Source organism: Saccostrea cucullata, unplaced genomic scaffold, assembly GCF_032062105.1.
Source record: "Saccostrea cucullata isolate Sc308-1 unplaced genomic scaffold, CSIRO_AGI_Scuc_v1 ctg44, whole genome shotgun sequence".
Classification (NCBI taxonomy): Eukaryota; Metazoa; Mollusca; class Bivalvia; order Ostreida; family Ostreidae; genus Saccostrea; species Saccostrea cuccullata.
In genome coordinates, this window is record NW_026938421.1 from 295,307 (window position 1) to 313,245 (window position 17,939).

General features: G+C 34.0%; 2 protein-coding genes across 2 annotated transcripts; one reads left to right on the top strand and one right to left on the bottom strand.

Moving 5' to 3' along the window:
• Window positions 1-1,034: 1,034 nt before the first annotated feature.
• On the bottom strand, window positions 1,035-7,315 carry LOC134250187 (large ribosomal subunit protein P1-like). Its single transcript, XM_062732538.1, has 5 exons — window positions 7,111-7,315; window positions 6,349-6,409; window positions 5,546-5,674; window positions 4,998-5,054; window positions 1,035-1,109 (listed from the first exon to the last, which is right to left on the bottom strand). The coding sequence occupies exons 1-5, from the start codon at window positions 7,180-7,182 to the stop codon at window positions 1,096-1,098; spliced, it is 333 nt and encodes a 110-aa protein (XP_062588522.1). The 5' UTR covers window positions 7,183-7,315; the 3' UTR covers window positions 1,035-1,095.
• Window positions 7,316-7,469: 154 nt separating this feature from the next.
• Window positions 7,470-17,567, top strand: LOC134250185 (thioredoxin domain-containing protein 5-like). Its single transcript, XM_062732537.1, has 9 exons — window positions 7,470-7,676; window positions 11,050-11,140; window positions 12,811-12,969; window positions 13,082-13,285; window positions 13,534-13,620; window positions 14,001-14,153; window positions 14,560-14,642; window positions 14,832-14,958; window positions 15,408-17,567. Exons 1-9 carry the CDS (start codon window positions 7,525-7,527, stop codon window positions 15,540-15,542), a joined length of 1,191 nt encoding a protein of 396 aa, XP_062588521.1. The 5' UTR covers window positions 7,470-7,524; the 3' UTR covers window positions 15,543-17,567.
• Window positions 17,568-17,939: the final 372 nt, after the last annotated feature.

Sequence of the window (17,939 nt, forward strand, 5' to 3'; positions counted from 1 at the left end):
ACCGGTGCTGGCACAAAAAAGGTTCCTCAGAGTACACGTTACATTGAAATAAGACAAACTCTAGGAGTAGCGTTTTGATAGAATTTCACAGAAATTGTGTTCATTAACCATGGCAACGCCCTTCAACATAATCAAAAACCGCTAAGGCCATGCAAAATTAATTACTTGGTTCTCAGGCCTTTTTTCAAGAAATATGATGAGGGAGGGAGGCATTTTTTTTTTCTTTTTTATTGCCCCCAAAACATGATGAGGCAGCTTTTTACATTGTACAAAACCTCAAAAAATGATGAGGGAGGTGATTTGGTATTTATATTTTATTGATTTAGCAATAAAAAGGGTCAATGAGGCACCCTTGGAAGAGATGAGGGAGGGCCTGAGAACCAAGAAATTAATTTTTTTTTGCCTAAATGGAATTATGTCTCAGTGAAGTCCAATTATTCTAATACTCGGGTATACACTGTATTAGAACAAAACAGTAGGAAAAATAGTATTTAAAATAATTTTCACAGAAATTTTTGTTACCATGACAACGCTGTTCAACAGGAACGAAAATATATGTTGTGTACCAAATTACATAAAAATGAACTTTAAACTGAAAGAAAAGAAACGTTTTGAAAGAATTTCAGAAAAATCATTTTTAGCAAACATAAATACATCTTTAAAATCGAAAATTGACAAAATTATGCATCTTTGTTCATTGTGTACCTATAAATTGTGTACCAAGTTATACATAAATTGGACCAATATGAAATCCTAAGCCAAACTTTCCTTTTCTGACACTTGCATGATGAAGGCACACTCCACAATGACATGCTCAAGTTGTTGCAAAATAGGTACAATCAGAAAGGGTCCAAAAAAATAACTGCCTTGTGATGTTGTCTAGAGTCCCTAGACACTACAACAGATGAACAAACTGGGCAGTATCCTACATAAGGACACCTGAATTCAATAAGGGAACACTTCACTGACAATGAAATACACCACTCCATACTGCTATCTTCTGTTGTTTTAGAATACCAATAAAAACATATCTGTTTGCTTTTTTTTTTTAATTTGGATTTTTTGTTTTTACACATATAAAAACTTGGTCTTGCTTTAGTCGAACAGACCTGAAATAGATAAAACAGAAAATTAACATTTGATTAATACCAGGAAGATTTATCAATCAGGTAATATGTTATTAAACTTACTCTTATGTCCTACATTTCAATCATTTTCCTATACACGTGTATATATTAAATTCTTGAAGTAAAATTACAAATTGCGGTTTTCATGTTCTTGACGATGTCTACATTTTTCTACATAAATCTAGGATCACTAATTTGTGACCCCAGCACTATCACTAGAGCACTGTTCAGTACAAACGTAATCTAGCCATTGTGACAATGCTTGTATATCAATTAAAGCTGACATGAATTCTTAAAAACGCAACTTTTTCATCTATGTACGACTTGTTTCATACCAACTATAGCCGTATTCCGCCATATTTCTTTCAGATACCTTGTCTTATTGTAACGATATATACCCCAATGCCCTCGTTACACTTGAATTATTTTTTGGCTTGGCTATCGACTTGTGCACATCTCCGATGGTAAAACATTTGAGAACACATGGGTTGATCAAGACATTTCAAAACCACAACAAACAACATAATAATCATATTTCTGAATAATTATTGATTTTAATCAAATGTAATAATTATAAAAAGAAAGAAAATGCAAGTTTGAAAGAAAGATTTAGTTGCAAGACAATGTATTTTCACAGGGCGCCAATTTATGCAGAATAAACTTGAAATAAAAAGCAGTAAAACCCGTAAACACACTTTGAAATTATTATCATTTGAATGGAACAAAACAACCAGCGTCTTTGATTTGCAAGTTTTATGCAGTTGATGCATGTCGAGAAAACGCGTCGAACGCTGTAAAAGTACCCATACCTGGTAATAAGATCACTGCATCGGTTCGAAGATGTGCACAAGTCAAGTGATATACACCCTGAATTCCATTTATTGAAATATGCATCACAAAAAAAGAAATAAACTCCATAAAAACTCAAAAGTAAACACACTGTTACTACTCCGTACAGTCTAGGGGGGGGGGGGCTAAAGTATAATTATAACGGCTTTATAAGGTATAACTGAAAATTGTCTATCTAGTTCTAATAACATTCTATTTATAGTCTGCAGTTGTTTTGCATCACAAAATTTTCATTTGTCAATTACAACTGATTATTTTAGTACTAATCTCAAATCTAAGCCAAGTAATTTGATATACGGTAATTATTTACTTCAAGACTTAAAAGCATTAAACCATGGCCAGTATACATAATTTCATGTGTACATCTGTACGTTCTTTAACACACACGCGGAAAAAAAAATCCCCTGTTTAGATTGACATTTAGGGGGGGGGGGGGGGGGAGGGGGCAGAAAGAATTGACATGACCATTACCTAAATATTTTAAGAAGACAGACATTTCTGCCTAATCCATTTTTGAGATTTTTTATTGTCTCACTCCGACCACAAATTATGTACATTTTTGCGGAATGTGGCTGTTTTATAATTATTACAGGAAGTCTTTCGAGATTTCAGTAATCAGTATCCCTGTCTGACAGTCTAGTTTTTTTTTTTAAATGAAAATAATTTCTGTTGCAATATTTGGGAGATATTTTTAAAAACTAGGGTAGGGATGCTTGAAACCTGGTTGAATACAGATAGGTTTTAATTACTCTTTTATTCATTGAACTCTCTCTCTCTCTCTCTCTCTCCTCCTGTAACCATCCGTAAGCGCAATAATAGATATAAAATCATATGCACTTTGTGCTGTACCATTTATCAGATCTTGGGACAGATCAAGGATTTTTTTTCAGGCGGGGATGTCGAAACTTGTCAGTTCAAAAATTAAAATACTAATTTTACTTTTGACAAAAAAATAAACCTAAATGCCGAAAATGAAAGGGAAATAAACATGAAATCTACATCATAGGAATGGGAACGTTAGCCGATGACTTCCAATTCTTCAAACCTTAGACTTTTCATACCAATTTAACACAAATTCGTGTTTACCTGGTAGTCTGCGTTTTCCGAGGGGATTCAAGGTAACTTTTTTCTTCCTTTAGTATATAAATTTAAAAACCTTGCAAATCGCAGGGGGGGGGGGGGGTCCTGACCCCCCTCTAGATCTGCGCATGGCACTCATGCATAGAATCACACCACGGCCACTTCAAATTATATTGAAGGGGGACCTCCAAAATTAGTTGACAAGGACACAAAACAAAACAAAACTAAAAAAACTATGCACCACACTCTAAAATCCTTTTTTTGGTAGGGGATAGAGGGGGGCTTCCTGTAACTTTTCTGTTTGATACATTACTTTTGAATGCTTGAATCTGCGTATTTTCCGGCAACAAAATATGTGGCGGGAGCTTCCAAATCAAAATATTATGTTTACAACTGCAGCAAAAGATTATCCTCAGAAAATTGAGCCCCCCCACATTATGAATAACATTAAACACTGTTTTCTGAGAAAATTGTGCTCGTTTATAAAGAAAAAAAAATAAAATATGCCCCCGGCCTAAATTCCCATACTTCACATTTATAGCAACCTACAATTTTTTGTTTAGTTTCTTATTCACGCATGCTTTATAGATCTACTGTTATGTATAAAATCACCTATATATTTTTGTGGTCTCTGTATACTGTTGTAAAATGGTGAAGAGATTCAAATAAATGATCGAAAAATGATTGCAGATACACGGAGGGAAGCAAATCCGCGAAAATCTACAGATCTAGCGAACAGAAAGGACAGAGATTTTTTATATTTCTTCAAATTATTAGACGTATAAATATCTATATTCTATATGACAGAAAAAAATTCTCTCTCTGTGTGTGTATGTGTGTACAAAAATAAAGGGGGTTCCAATCTCCGGAACCCCACCCCACCTCTGGATCCGCCAATGAATTCTATTTTGATCATTCATGTACCACAGAATCAAACTCGTTTATTGTGTATAAAATTATAAAACAAGTTTAAATCAAGTTATATTAAGTCTATATTTTAAAAAATAAAGCCAATACACAGTATTTAAAATGAAAATGTTTGATCGCAATGAAATCTGATCTTTTTAGAGAGCGTTATGCATTTTTTTTTATTACCCCCCCCCCCCCCCCTTTCACGGGAGAATCTCGTCAAAGGATAAATGATTCGTTTTGTTGCATGCTATAAAATAAATTTAATGTAGTTAAACCATGTTTATAAATTTTGTTTTCATTTACATATACAGACAAGAGTTGAAAAAAAAATTATTTGCGTTTTTTCAATCAACCAAAATACCAGTAAGTTTTCCACCTTTGAAATTTCCCCTAACCAAATAGACTGATCGTCATGGACCACGTGTGTCCAAGTGCTATGTGGTGACAATTTTATACTGTTCAGTTAGCAATGGATTACATGACTTCTGAGATGCATATTTCAATAAAAGTAAAATAGGATATTTCTTTCGACATGTGCACATCCCTGTAACGATAGCAGTATTCAGGTAAATGTCTTTATCACTGCGTTCGATGCGTATTCTCGACCTGCATGCGTGCATATCCAAACGGTTTTTGCTGTTTTCCGTTGTTTTTTCTTATTTGCAGCAAATGCATTCTAAAATAATTTACTTCTCAGTATAGTTCTAGTTTTTGTTGGATTTTAACTTTTAAAACATGTATTTGGTCAGTTTATGGATTTATGACAACTATGCTATCGGAGATGTGTACATGTCGACAGCCAGGCTAGAAAATCACTCAAGTGAAACAAATGTACCAGGCTTTATATAACAGGTACAGGTGGCCAAAAATTTTCAAGTAAATATGGCGGAATCAGAGAAATATGGCGGACAAAGGCGCACAGGAATGTAGTAAGTCGTACAAAGATGAAAAATGATGCCTTTTTAAGAGTTCATGTCAGCTTTAATATGAATCTATTTGTGAGTGGTCAATAAAACAAGTAAATCTCACCAAATCCCATGTCTTCATCAGACTCTGATTCTTCTTTCTTCTCCTCCTTCTTGGGAGCTATAAATAGAAATCACAAACTCCATTTAAATATACTGGCAATATCTTGTCACACACAGATTAAAACTGAACTCGGCTAATTAAGTTTCCTTTCAGAAGTATCCATTTCCCCACTGATTTCAATTTACTATTATCGGTCTTTTTTACTGATTTTCAATTTGATAATTTTTTTCCCTAAAGATCTGTTGTGAAATTGAAGCTGCACCAACTAAAATTATTTTTCCCTCGTAATACTGAATACTTTTACTGTAATACATTATACAAATGTAAAAAAAAAAATCATCCCCACTTTTATTTTCACCACTCTGCCCTATACACAGGTGGGAGAATTTAAACCCAGGTGAATTCAAAGAACAGGGTATAATTTCTTAAACAGATCTATGACTGTTACCTAACTTAGCTACCTGTATAAGGTAAGTAAATAGAGTAAACAGATGATTAATTTTCTAAGCTACCTATATAAGGTATACATGAAGTAAACAGATTTTTACCTTTCTTGTCATCAGCTGGGGCAGCAGCAGCAGCAGCTGGGGCGGCAGCAGGGGCAGCTCCGGCACCACTGGAAATGTTGGAGATCATCTCCTTAACATTGACACCATCCAAAGCCTTAGCAAACAGGGCTGTAATGCAGAAATTCATAAATCAATCATCTTTTATAAAATATCAGTTTTGTTCATACATTCTTGCAATGCCAGTATGGCTCAAGAGCTTAAATTCCTATCAACCTACACGGCCAGTAGGGTTCATCTGCATTTGAATTAAATATCTACTTTAATGCATCAAGATAGCTTGAATTCATATCTATACTTAAAAGGCCAGTACGATTCGACAGAGCTTGCAGAGATTTTAAACTACCCCGTGTAGGGCCGAATATGGACCCCATTCTCAATTGCAAAACTCCTCCCTTTTTCCCAAAAATGAACTGCCTATATTCAATTTTTGAAAGAACAAGAACTCAAGAAGGTTACCTGAACATAATTCACAAAATACAAACATACATGTTTAGGTTTGGAAATTTGAATGAAATTTGAATGAAATAAACAAAATTTTGAAGAATCTTGGGTAAAACTTTATTATAATGATCAATTCTCCAATTCATAGTTCTGAATAACTAAGTAAAGATCAATTTTTATTCATCTTAAGTATTTATTTCTTGAAAAACATCATACAATAAAATTTCCCAATAAGTGATAAAATGTCGTAAAATTCCCAATTCCAAGGGCCTGGGCCCCATTCCCAAAAGTGAGTGGAAAATCCCTGGCTTGAATTCAGTATGATCTATACATGTACTTACAAGGCCAGTATGGTTCAACTGAGACTCCAGCAGCCTTCAAGATGGTATTGATTTTCTCCCCCTGAGGAAAAAAAAAATTACTTCAGGGATTCTGGAATTACAGGATTCATACAATATCATTAAACTGCATTTCTTCTAGACATGTAATTCCCCTTTCAGTCTTGTGTACTTTCATTCTAAGAGTACTTGGTTGTATACATTTTGCTTTGAACCCAGCATAAAAATTATTGGAAATGTGACTGGTCCCATTTTAGTATGCTACTGATTCATGGAAAGTGATGAAAATCACAAATAAGGTCCTCATCCTAAGCTTCATTTGTCAAGTCCAATGAAGAACCAGTTATACAATGATTAACAGAAATATTTTAGAGCTGCCCTGAATCACTTGAGTATGATGGGAGATTGCAACAATACATTGGGTAGCTGGCTAGATGCACAATATGTTTTACAGAAGTTTCTCTACAAGTAGTCACTAGATGGTCACTTAAACTAATGTTTTGATTAAAATATCAAAGATTGTTGCACACTTATTGTTAAATACCATGTGGGTAGATTGAATTTCCTCTACATACCAAATGCTTTCGACAGTCGACACATAAATAGAATACTATGATCGACTTTTATACATCGCTTTTCCTCAGTTTCCACACTCTGTTATAAAAGCTCTGCTTTCTTGCGGTACCTTACAATGGGCAAAACATTAGAAACACCGAAACTCTTCAACCAATATATACACCTACATGTGAAAAGGGGGTTACTTACTGTGATCGCTACTTGATCGTCTGCGAGAATCAAAGCTGCATAAACGCAAGCAAGTTCGTCTGAAGAAGACATTGTTTTTACTTCTACTGATTTCGTTAATTGATGCCTAAGTATAACAGTGTAAGTCGCCGGATTGGCCTTAGCTCTTTTTGAGAACTGTACACTTTACGAAGGAAAATTGCGGAAGAGGCCGGAAGTAGATAAAAATTAAAGAATAGAAGTCAAGACTTCCAAATATTCACGAGGTCCTAGAAGATGTGTCCTAAGAAACATAATATAAAGCAAAATGCATAATTTGTATTTTGGTTAAAGGTTTCTGAATTAAATAAAATTGTATTCTCTTTGGTTTAGAGATTATATGAGGATTATACAATTTGAATCGGTATCGATTCATTCCGGCAAATAACTGTCAACATGAAAAACGTGTACATCTTTGTTTTGACAGTACTTTTTTCTCAAGTTGTGTCTGATTCGGACCATGGGGATGCAGTTATCAGTTACACATCAGAGAACTTTGATGACGCTTTAGACAAAGCTAAACATTTCGTTATGTTTTATGCTCCATGGTAAGATAAGCGTGATTCATTCGAATTTCCTCGGTTGAAATTACTATGTTGATTTTATCATGAGCTGAATATTTCATCTGCTTATTCATTTGAATTTTGACACAGAAAATTTATTCAGTGAAAGATATACTTACAAGTCACGTATGCCTCAAAATTGGTGATAATTTTTAGGAGAAATAAATTATTTTTCTTTTACACGCATCATCAAATATGTGAAAAAATTATGAACCATGTTTAAATATTTAAAGTAGTGTAGATTCTGATCCATTTTGGAATTTTATGGATAAATATCTACATTTTATAGAACTTAGAAGAATATGAATATAAGGTGCTCTCCATTAGTACATTTATGCTGTATCTACTGATATTTGTATTAACAGACTTTAAGAAAGGATTGTGCTGTACAATAAAACAAATGTATGTATATTCATTCGTCAGATAAACTGTTACTTGGATGAGCATTCTATGCAATATGGTCCATGCACTTTTTATATAAACGAAGATTAATGTGATGAATTACAGAAATCAAGCTTCTTTTTTTCAAATATATAGTCAGACAATACAACTAAGCAAGTTTCAATGAAACTAACAGAAAATGCTTATTTTGATACAAGTGTAAGTTTTTATGAAAATTTGTCCTATAATTAAAATGATAGTTAATATTAATTTTATTATCTTTATTATGTATTCTGATATATACTTGTAAATTATAAATAAATTTTAATTTATGGTAAATTAAATTAATGAAAAATCAAAACAGAACAGCTACACAAGAACTGCATGTATAAGGCACATATCATATAAAAAAACATCTATGATAGAGTTTACTAAAGATAAACCAAATCAACGCTGATTCGTAAAGCCTTTCATGAGTAGCCATGTTAACTTTAGATGAACTTATCAATGGATTTATATTACATTGTATGTGTATTACAGCCTTATACTTATAAGATAAAATATTATGCTACAGGTAGTTTTTTTTTTAATTCTTTAAAGTTATTTAGGCTCTTCTGACAATATATTGATTAAAACATCATTGAATCAAATCTTAGTAACACAGAATTTTAATGGGAATATACTCAGTAGAATAAATTGAAAGTGTTAATATGAGTGTGGGAGCTAGCCAGTAAGAATTGTTAAATTGTAAACTTAGATATATGGTATTGTGTTTACAAGTGTTCTACGAGTGGAGGAAAAAAACCCAATATCTTTAAACCTTTGTCAGTGGTATTGATCTTTACAGGAAAGGGATTAAATTTGTAACAGCTCCAGTTCTTTTAAATGTCCTTTTAAACTGTTTTAAGCCACTCGATCCTTAAATACTTTGAGTGCGTTATTGATTCTGAGAACTGTACATTATTTTCCTATGAATACGAGTGAAAGTGACATGACATAAATTAGGAATGAAGTCATTTAATTCCTATGAATGAAAAAAAAAATCCTCATGTACACATTTTAAGAGGGACACAATAGTGGACTAGTGCAGCCACTAACATATGGCATCCAAAACTAATGCCATTTCGAGACTGTTCAAGCCTTCTGCAAGAACTCTTTCGATAAAATTTAGTGGAACAAAAACAGTCAATATGTTACCTTTATGTAGGGTTTCATACTAAGTCAAATTCCCCCATCCTCACAATATGTCAGGGTCCTGTATAACCTCCAAACATGGTCATGGGACCCCTGACAAACTTTGTTCAATATTTTACAGGCTGACTGTAGCAATGTGGTTTGGGGAAAATTATAAATCTTGAATGTTTTTCTTATCTTTGGACAAATCACATTAAGCCTTTGATGTAAAACAACCTGAATCATATTTTTTCACATTTTATTACAATCTCTAACAGGTATATTTAAATTGTTTTGATTTCCAAATCTTTATTTTAATTCTCTGTAGCAAAAAAGGTGTGGGTTTTTTCATCTTTCATCATGCTCATTGTTTAATGCATAATGAAAAATCAAATTCGTGAAATCATGAATTTTTAGCTCACCTGAGCCGAAGGCTCAAGTGAGCTTTTCTGATCAAAATTTGTCCGTCGTCTGTCGTCGTTGTTGTCGTCGTTGTTGTCGTTGTCGTAAACTTTTCACATTTTCATCTTCTTCTCAAGAACCACTGGGCCAATTTCAACCAAACTTGGCACAGAGTATCCTTGGGTGAAGGGGATTCAAGTTTGCTCAAATGTAGGGCCACACCCTTTTCCAAGGGGAGATAATCATGAATTTGTTAAAAATTAATGGCATTTTTAAAAAATCTTCTTCTCCAGAACCGCTGGGCCAGGAAAGATGAAACTCATGTGGAATCATCCTCAGGTAGTGTAGATTCAAGTTTGTTCAAATCATGACCCCGGGGCAAGGGTGGGGCCAAAATGGCCGACCCAAGTTTTACATAGGAATATGTAGGAAAAATCTTTAAAAATCTTCTTCTCCAGAACCACTGGGCCAGGAAAGATGAAACTCATGTGGAATCATCCTCAGGTAGTGTAGATTCAAGTTTGTTCAAATCATGACCCCCGGGGCAAGAGTGGGGCCAAAATGGCCGACCCTAGTTTTACATAGGAATATATAGGATAAATCTTTAAAAATCTTCTTCTCCAGAACCACTGGGCCAGGAAAGATGAAACTCATGTGGAATCATCCTCAGGTAGTGTAGATTCAAGTTTGTTCAAATCATGACCCCCGGGGCAAGAGTGTGGCCAAAATGGCCGACCCAAGTTTTACATAGGAATATATAAGAAAAATCTTTAAAAATCTTCTTCTCCAGAACCACTGGGCCTGGAAAGATAAAATTCATGTGGAATCATCCTCAGGTAGTGTAGATTCAAGTTTGTTCAAATCATGACCCCCGGGGCTAGGGTGGGACCAAAAATGGCCGACCCAAGTTTTACATAGGCATATATAGGGAAACCTTTTAAAATCTTTTCAACAAGTACTTCAAAGCTATGATTAGTGATATTTATATGGAATCATCCTCAGGTAGTGTAGATTCTAATTTGTTCAAATGATGAACGCCTGGAGGGGGGGGGATAAATTCAAGCCCGATGTGCTCAGGTGAGTGCTGTGGCCCCTGGGCCTCTTGTTAGATTGTACTAGGAAATCTTTAGAGAAAAAATGGTACTTATCTTATTAAAATATTGCTCCTTCCTTAAAAAATTCAGAAAATGGCCCAATGACTTCTCAGTAATTTGATTCAGGTGAGCATTATGACCATAAACATTTTGGTGTAATCACAGGCACCTGACGCTACTTATTTTTCTTTTAATAAAAAAATATTCCCCCACCTAATAATTAGTAACGTCAGGTGCCTGTGGGTTTAATGTACTGTTTTATGTCTCTAGAAAATCAAGTATGGTATAACTATTTCTTTTCTTTACAGGTGTGGACATTGTAAGAGATTGTCCCCTACATGGAACGAGTTAGCTAAGTTATACAACCCCATGATAGATCAACCACTTATTATTGCTAAGGTAACACACTCTGAAGCATAAAACATGTAAATACATATAATATACACATAATCTCATTTAAGGACAGATGATACAAACAAATATTTGTCAAAAGCTATGAAATTAACAACCTGAGTCATGTTTAATTAAGTAAAATGAATATCTTTCACCGTGTAGTTTTTAATTTTTTATTCAAATTTGCTCAAAAATGGAATCTGAAGTGAAAAATATTTGTATAGATTAATATGGATGGTTTCAGAAGGGCAGACTTTTGAACAATTCACACAGGGTTTACAATTTCTTTATATTCTAGAAATTTATTATTTGCATCATTTGCAATAAAATTAGGCCAAAAAATATATACCAATCCAGGCATCCATTTTTAGCTCTACTGGTCAGAGACCAGAAGAGCTTATGCGATAGTAATGCGTCCGGCGTCCGTCCATCTGTCTGTCTGTCTGTCCGTCTGTCTGTAAACAATTTTTCAAAACGCTACTCCTCCTACAGTTTTGGTCTGATTTCAAAGGAACTTGGCAGACAAGTAGACTACACTAAGATACATAGAATAGCTAGTGCATCAATTTTTGATTTCGATAAACGGTGTTGCCATGGTTACTAAAAATAGAATTTTCTGTGAAATTCCTTTAAAACACTACTCCTCCTACAGTTTTGATCTGATTTCAATATAACTTGGCACGCAAGTAGACTAAACTAACATACATAAAATAGTGCATCGATTTTTGATTTCGATGAACGGTGCTGCCTTGGTTACTAAAAATAGAATTTTCTGTGAAATTCCTTTAAAAAGCTACTCCTTCTACATTTTTGGTCTGATTTCAATATTACTTGGCACTCAAGTAGACTACACTAAGATACATAAAATAGTGCATCGGTTTTTGATTTCGATGAACGGTGTTGCCGTGGTTACTAAAAATAGAATTTTCTTTGAAATTCCTTTAAAACGCTACTCCTTCTTCATTTTTGGTCTGATTTCAATATTACTTGGCACACAAGTAGACTACACTAAGATACATTAAATAGTGCATCGGTTTTTGATTTCGATGAACGATGTTGCTGTGGTTACTAAAAATAGAATTTTCTGTGAAATTCCTTTAAAACGCTACTCTTTCTTCATTTTTGGTCTGATTTCAATATTACTTGGCACTCAAATAGACTACACTAAGATACATGAAATAGTGCATCAGTTTTTGATTTCGATGAACGGTGTTGTTGTGGTTACTAAAAATAGAATTTTCTGTAAAATTCCTTTAAAATGCTACTCCTCCTACAATTTTGGTCTGGTTACAATATACCTTGGCACACAAGTAGACTACACAAAGATACATAAATTAGTGCATCAGTTTTTTGATTTCGATGAACGGTGTTTCCATTGCTACTAAAAATAGAAATGTCTGTGAAATTCCTTTAAAACGCTACTCCTTCTAAAGTTTTGGTCTGATGGCAATGGCTCCTTTTTACTCATCCTTTGTTATAAGTACAAACCAGTAGAGCTTCAGTCTAGACAGAGACTTCTGGTTTTGTTTGTATCATCTGTCCTTAAGCAACATAAACACAATTTTATGAATACAAATATATGTCATCTACAAGATGAAAAATTTTGTTGAATGAGAATGTTGATAATTGAAAATCGATGTTTTTTAACGAACTGAACACTGGAATTTGTTATTCAGGTGGATTGTACAGTAGAAACTGCTCTTTGTGCCAAACATGAAATCACAGGATACCCCACTCTGAAGTTCTTCCCTGACAGATATTCTGAAGTTGTACGCTACAAGTCAGCAAGAGATCTGCAGTCCCTTCAGACTTTCATTGAGGAACAGCTGTCAAATGTAAAGTAGACCTTGTTATGTACCAAATTGAATTACTTAAAGCAGCAAAACATAAGAATGGAGACATGTTTTCAGTCTGTTCCTCCTGACCTGTGTTTTGTCTTTGGGACAGGCTCCAGAACAGACAGAGGAGAAGAATCAGCCGTCGTCAGGACTGTTTGATCTGACCGACGACTCCTTCCCTAAACACATAGAGAGAGGGAGCCACTTCATCAAGTTCTACGCTCCGTGGTGCGGTCACTGTAAGCGACTGGCCCCCACCTGGGAGGAACTGGCCATGCATTACCTGGGGCAGGAAGAGGTGTCTGTGGCTAAGGTACAGGATACTGTATACAGGGTTAATTACACTTGTTGTGCTTGCTTTTCACACTTACAAACGATTTTGTCTTGTTCTGCCCAGACACAGTTGTTTTTAGAAATAACCTTGTCTTTTTATTATTCATGCCATTTTAAATTCATTCACTTGCAGTGAGGATGAAAGGAATAAAATAAACGAGGGAAACTGTGCATATTCGAAACTGCATCTGTTGTGGTATGACCAATCTTTTTATGATTATTTTATAGGTGGACTGTACTGTACATAGGGCTACGTGTGATTCCTATGGAGTCCGGAGTTATCCCACCCTGTATTTCTTTAGGAATGGAGAAAAGGTTTGTGTTAAAGATTTAAAAAGAAGTGTTGAAAATTATAGCTATTCTTCATCAGAGTATCCATTTAGTCAAATGCTGCTATTAAAACAAGAAAAGATTTCAACCTAGCTTGATTACAATTATCTTGTTTACATTTAGCTTGTTTACAGTTAGCCTGTTTACAGCTTGTTTACAGTTAGTTTGTGTACAGTTAGCTTGTTTCCATTTGGTTTAAAGTTAGCTTGTTTACAGTTTTTTATTTACAGATACAATGTAGTTTGTTTACACTTAGTTGTTTACAGTTATCTTGTTTACAGCTTATTTACAGTTAACTTGTTTATAGCTTGTTTACTTTTAGCTTATTTATAGCTTGTTTACAGTATTTCTGTTTTGATTTACAGGTGGATGAGTACCAGGGAGGTAGGAGCCTGGAAGATCTACTGAACTATATGGAGATCCAGCTCTCTGCGAAGAATGAAAATGCTGATCGCACTGACGAGAAAATTCCCGACGCCATACCAGAAGAAAAGGAACAGGAACAGGAGGAAAACCTGGTACAGTTAACACACCCAATCAATTCTAAGCTCATTTTGTTACTTGATCCCAGTAGTAGGATAGGTATACTGTATTGGAATTCTTTTGCTTTTTATCTTACAGCCAATATCAGTCCTGACAATAATTCAATACAATTGATATTCCCCCCTCTCAAAAAAAAAAATTAAATTAAAACAAAAAGAATAAGCAGTTGGGACTTTTAACTTACTTCAAAATATCTAAAGTGTTTTCAGATATAGAAGTTCTAAAGTTCCAGATGTCAAACTAAAGTTCCAGATGTCAAAGTTACCCCCCTTCAAAAAAATTAAATTAAAACAAAAAGAATAAGCGGTTGGGACTTTTAACTTACTTCAAAATATGTAAAAGTGTTTATGTTATATTAAATTTTCCTTTATTTCTTTATAGGAAGCTGTCTTTGAGTTGGAAGCTGACAGTTTTACAGGGGGAATCAGTGAGGGACTTGTCTTTGTCAAGTTTTATGCACCATGGTAATATTTTACTCACTGTTGTTCATAGCGTACAGATTTCTCTGCAGGATCCCTAAATTATTGATTTTGATGCATCGCCTGTTGGAAATACATGTACCGGGTATTCTGCACAGAAATGAAGAATTTAAAATAAAGTGAATTAGAACCTCCCACTATAAAGAAACCTTTCATTATTATCTGTATGTACAGGTGTGGTCACTGTCAGAGACTGGCCCCCACATGGAAGGAGCTGTCCAAGGAGATGGCCCGCTACCCTGTGGTCACCATCGCTAAGGTGGACTGCACCGTCAGTACGAACATCTGTAAGGAGAATGGGGTCAGTAGTCATATTCCGTAGGCCAAGGTTTACTCTAGAGTACTGTATCTGCCAAGACATGTATGCCTAATTGTAAAAAGAGTTTTTAAATGTTTTGGAAGAAGTGTACACATTTTTTGCCCCTTACTAATTAAAACTTTTATCAAACTCAAAAGTGTTCTTCTGCACTGGGCATGGTGAGCAGGGGAATTAATTTAATTTAAGAATTTCCCAATAAAAAAATATTAAATACAGTGTATTTAGATTTTTCAGCAATAACTGTATTTTGTTTTGGAAAGAGTTGAAAGAAGAGTCTGTTAAAGTGGAAAGTCATTTTCCAAAATATGATACCAATTTTCACATAAATTACATATTAAGTTTAAATTTATTAAAATAGATAAAACTATCTAAGACAGTCGCAGATAGAATATAGCTGATTGAACAAATCAAATCTTTCATTTCAAATTTAGGTCAGAGGATACCCGACACTGATTCTCTTCAAGGATGGACAGAAAGTAGCAGAATACACAGGAAGTCGTGACCTTGGTGACCTTGTGGAGTTCATGCTTGAGCACATCCAACAGGAAGTCCATGATGAGCTGTAACCATAGCAATCTGATCAAATTATTAATGATTTAGACTGTGAATGAAACCTGCTGAAATTTTCTTTTCTCTTTGATAGGAAGACAGATATATTAGTCCCACTTTTTATCAATTTTTGTTTTATGTTTTTCCGTCCAGTTTATATCAGGGTGGGTAAATACTGGTGGAATTCCCTCATTCATACATGGAAATTAATCAGTCAGTTTGTATTCTGAAGATCAGAGATATTTTCTTAGATTGATCTGGTCAAATATTTTTAAGTAAAAAAGATAAATTCATTTGTCTTTTTATGACTTTCAAGTATCGTATGCACTTTGTAGATATGTAAATTTTTAAGGAAAAAGTTTTTTTGATGAGTAAAATGCAGTCGTTGTCCTGTAAATTTAGTCCTTGTGACCATTAGGACTGCAATGACAATGTTTTTCTGATTGAATTTAGCTGCCTCTTTGAACATTTTACATTTGTCAGATGTATTTAAAATTGTGTTCTTTAGTGAGTGAAAGATATTACTACATGTAGTTCTTTGGTAATTGCTGATTGTGATGGAAGAGTGCTTTTATGATCTTTGAATATTCTTGTAAGCATTTTATGCATGCTGAGTCCTCCATTGTACTAAGAGCCTTTTCTAGAGAGGGTTGGGGTAAAGTGAACAGCTGAGAATCAGATTCATCATTATAGTACAGTATCACCAAATAACGCTTTATGTCACACATGTAAAAGAATCTGTCCCTTTGAATAGTGCAGAAGATGTTGTGTCCGAGTACCTACCCGTTCATAGTATAGAGACGGAAATTAAGTATATAATTATACACAGATTATATTTCTTATGAATTTGATCTATTTTGATTACCTTGGTAGATTGTGTATATTTAGCTCCAATTGCATACATGTACATGTATTTGTGTTCGGTAAAAAAGGTTGTGTGTCATGCTGCTTGGGATTTTTGTCATCATACCATGTAATGTACCAGCATTTAGTGTACTGGGTATATCACAAGTATTTATGTAATGAAGTTATAAACATCTACTTATATGAGACATATGATATTCAATTTGATCAAATTCAGTACATACACAACCAAGAGTTATAAAATGTTACTTATGGAAAATACACATGTATACAAATATCAACTGTGAATGGTTCATGAGCCATTGAAATGGATCAACAGAGTAACTAATGTAAAAGGATTTGTGTATATGTTTAGGCACAACAAAGATCTGTTTTTCTTACCTCATTTATAGCCTTTTGTTCATTAAATTTAAATGTATTCACATTTAACTTTATAAAACTTATTTTGAACACCGTTATCAATCAAAAATTGTTTTTGTCTATACCTTCATTCAACACCTTGTGAATATATATTCGAACAGTCACCTAACAATCATTTGTAAAATAGAGGATACGCGTTTTTACCGTTGATGTGTGCGAAATGTGTGTCACAGAAGTCCTTTTCAAAGTATGTATTTTATGTCATGTCATATTTCTTTTCATGTATACGTGAAAGGTATTTCTTTTTCTCCTTTATTATTGATCAAATTTTGACACAGAACATCCTGTACTGTATAGTTGGTGTGTGGCGTGATTGATTTCATAAAATATATCACTAGTTTGCCTCAAATTTTATATTTATTTTAAATCATTATGGTGTAAGCTTTTCAACAATTGTTTGTGCAGATTTTTTTTTTCATTTGCCTGTAAAGCATGTACTGTACAGAAGTCATACTGCGCATTGTTTATTCCACTTTGTATTTATCAAAAGTGACTTATAAATTAATATTAGTGTTGTCAAATCGGACATAAATTTATATACTAAAGAGGGATTAATTCTTAGAACATGGTCAATAGCATATGAATATTCTATCGTTGTTAAAAATTGCATCCATATGTTTAATGCAAACTGATTTGAAATCAATTGATAAATATGTTTATTGGAAATTAACTTCATGAAATAATTGCATTTTGACTTTAGAATTATGTTGTGTGGAACTTCAAGTGATGTATAATCAATAAAAAGAGTAGATATTTAATTGGATTTTTTATATACACTGCTGGTTTTGCCAAAAGATGTACAAGTATTTAAAGGTAGCTGAAAATGTTCAATAGTTTGCGATGCATGATACACAGTAAAGACAATGGGTGGGAATGGAGAGTATCAGGTCACCTGACTGGTGTGTCCTACAGGGGACAGCCATCTTCAAATTTCACAACATTTTAGATGTTAATAAAATGTTAAACCTAGAATATATTTATAGTTATACATACTCTTGGAAATATTGATTATAAAATTGATTGGTATACTGAGTCCTGTAGGATATAAAAAAGCAGGCCTGGACTATATTTGCTTCAGAGAAATGCAGTGACCTGAACTCCATTGAAAAGACAATGTCTGATACATTAAC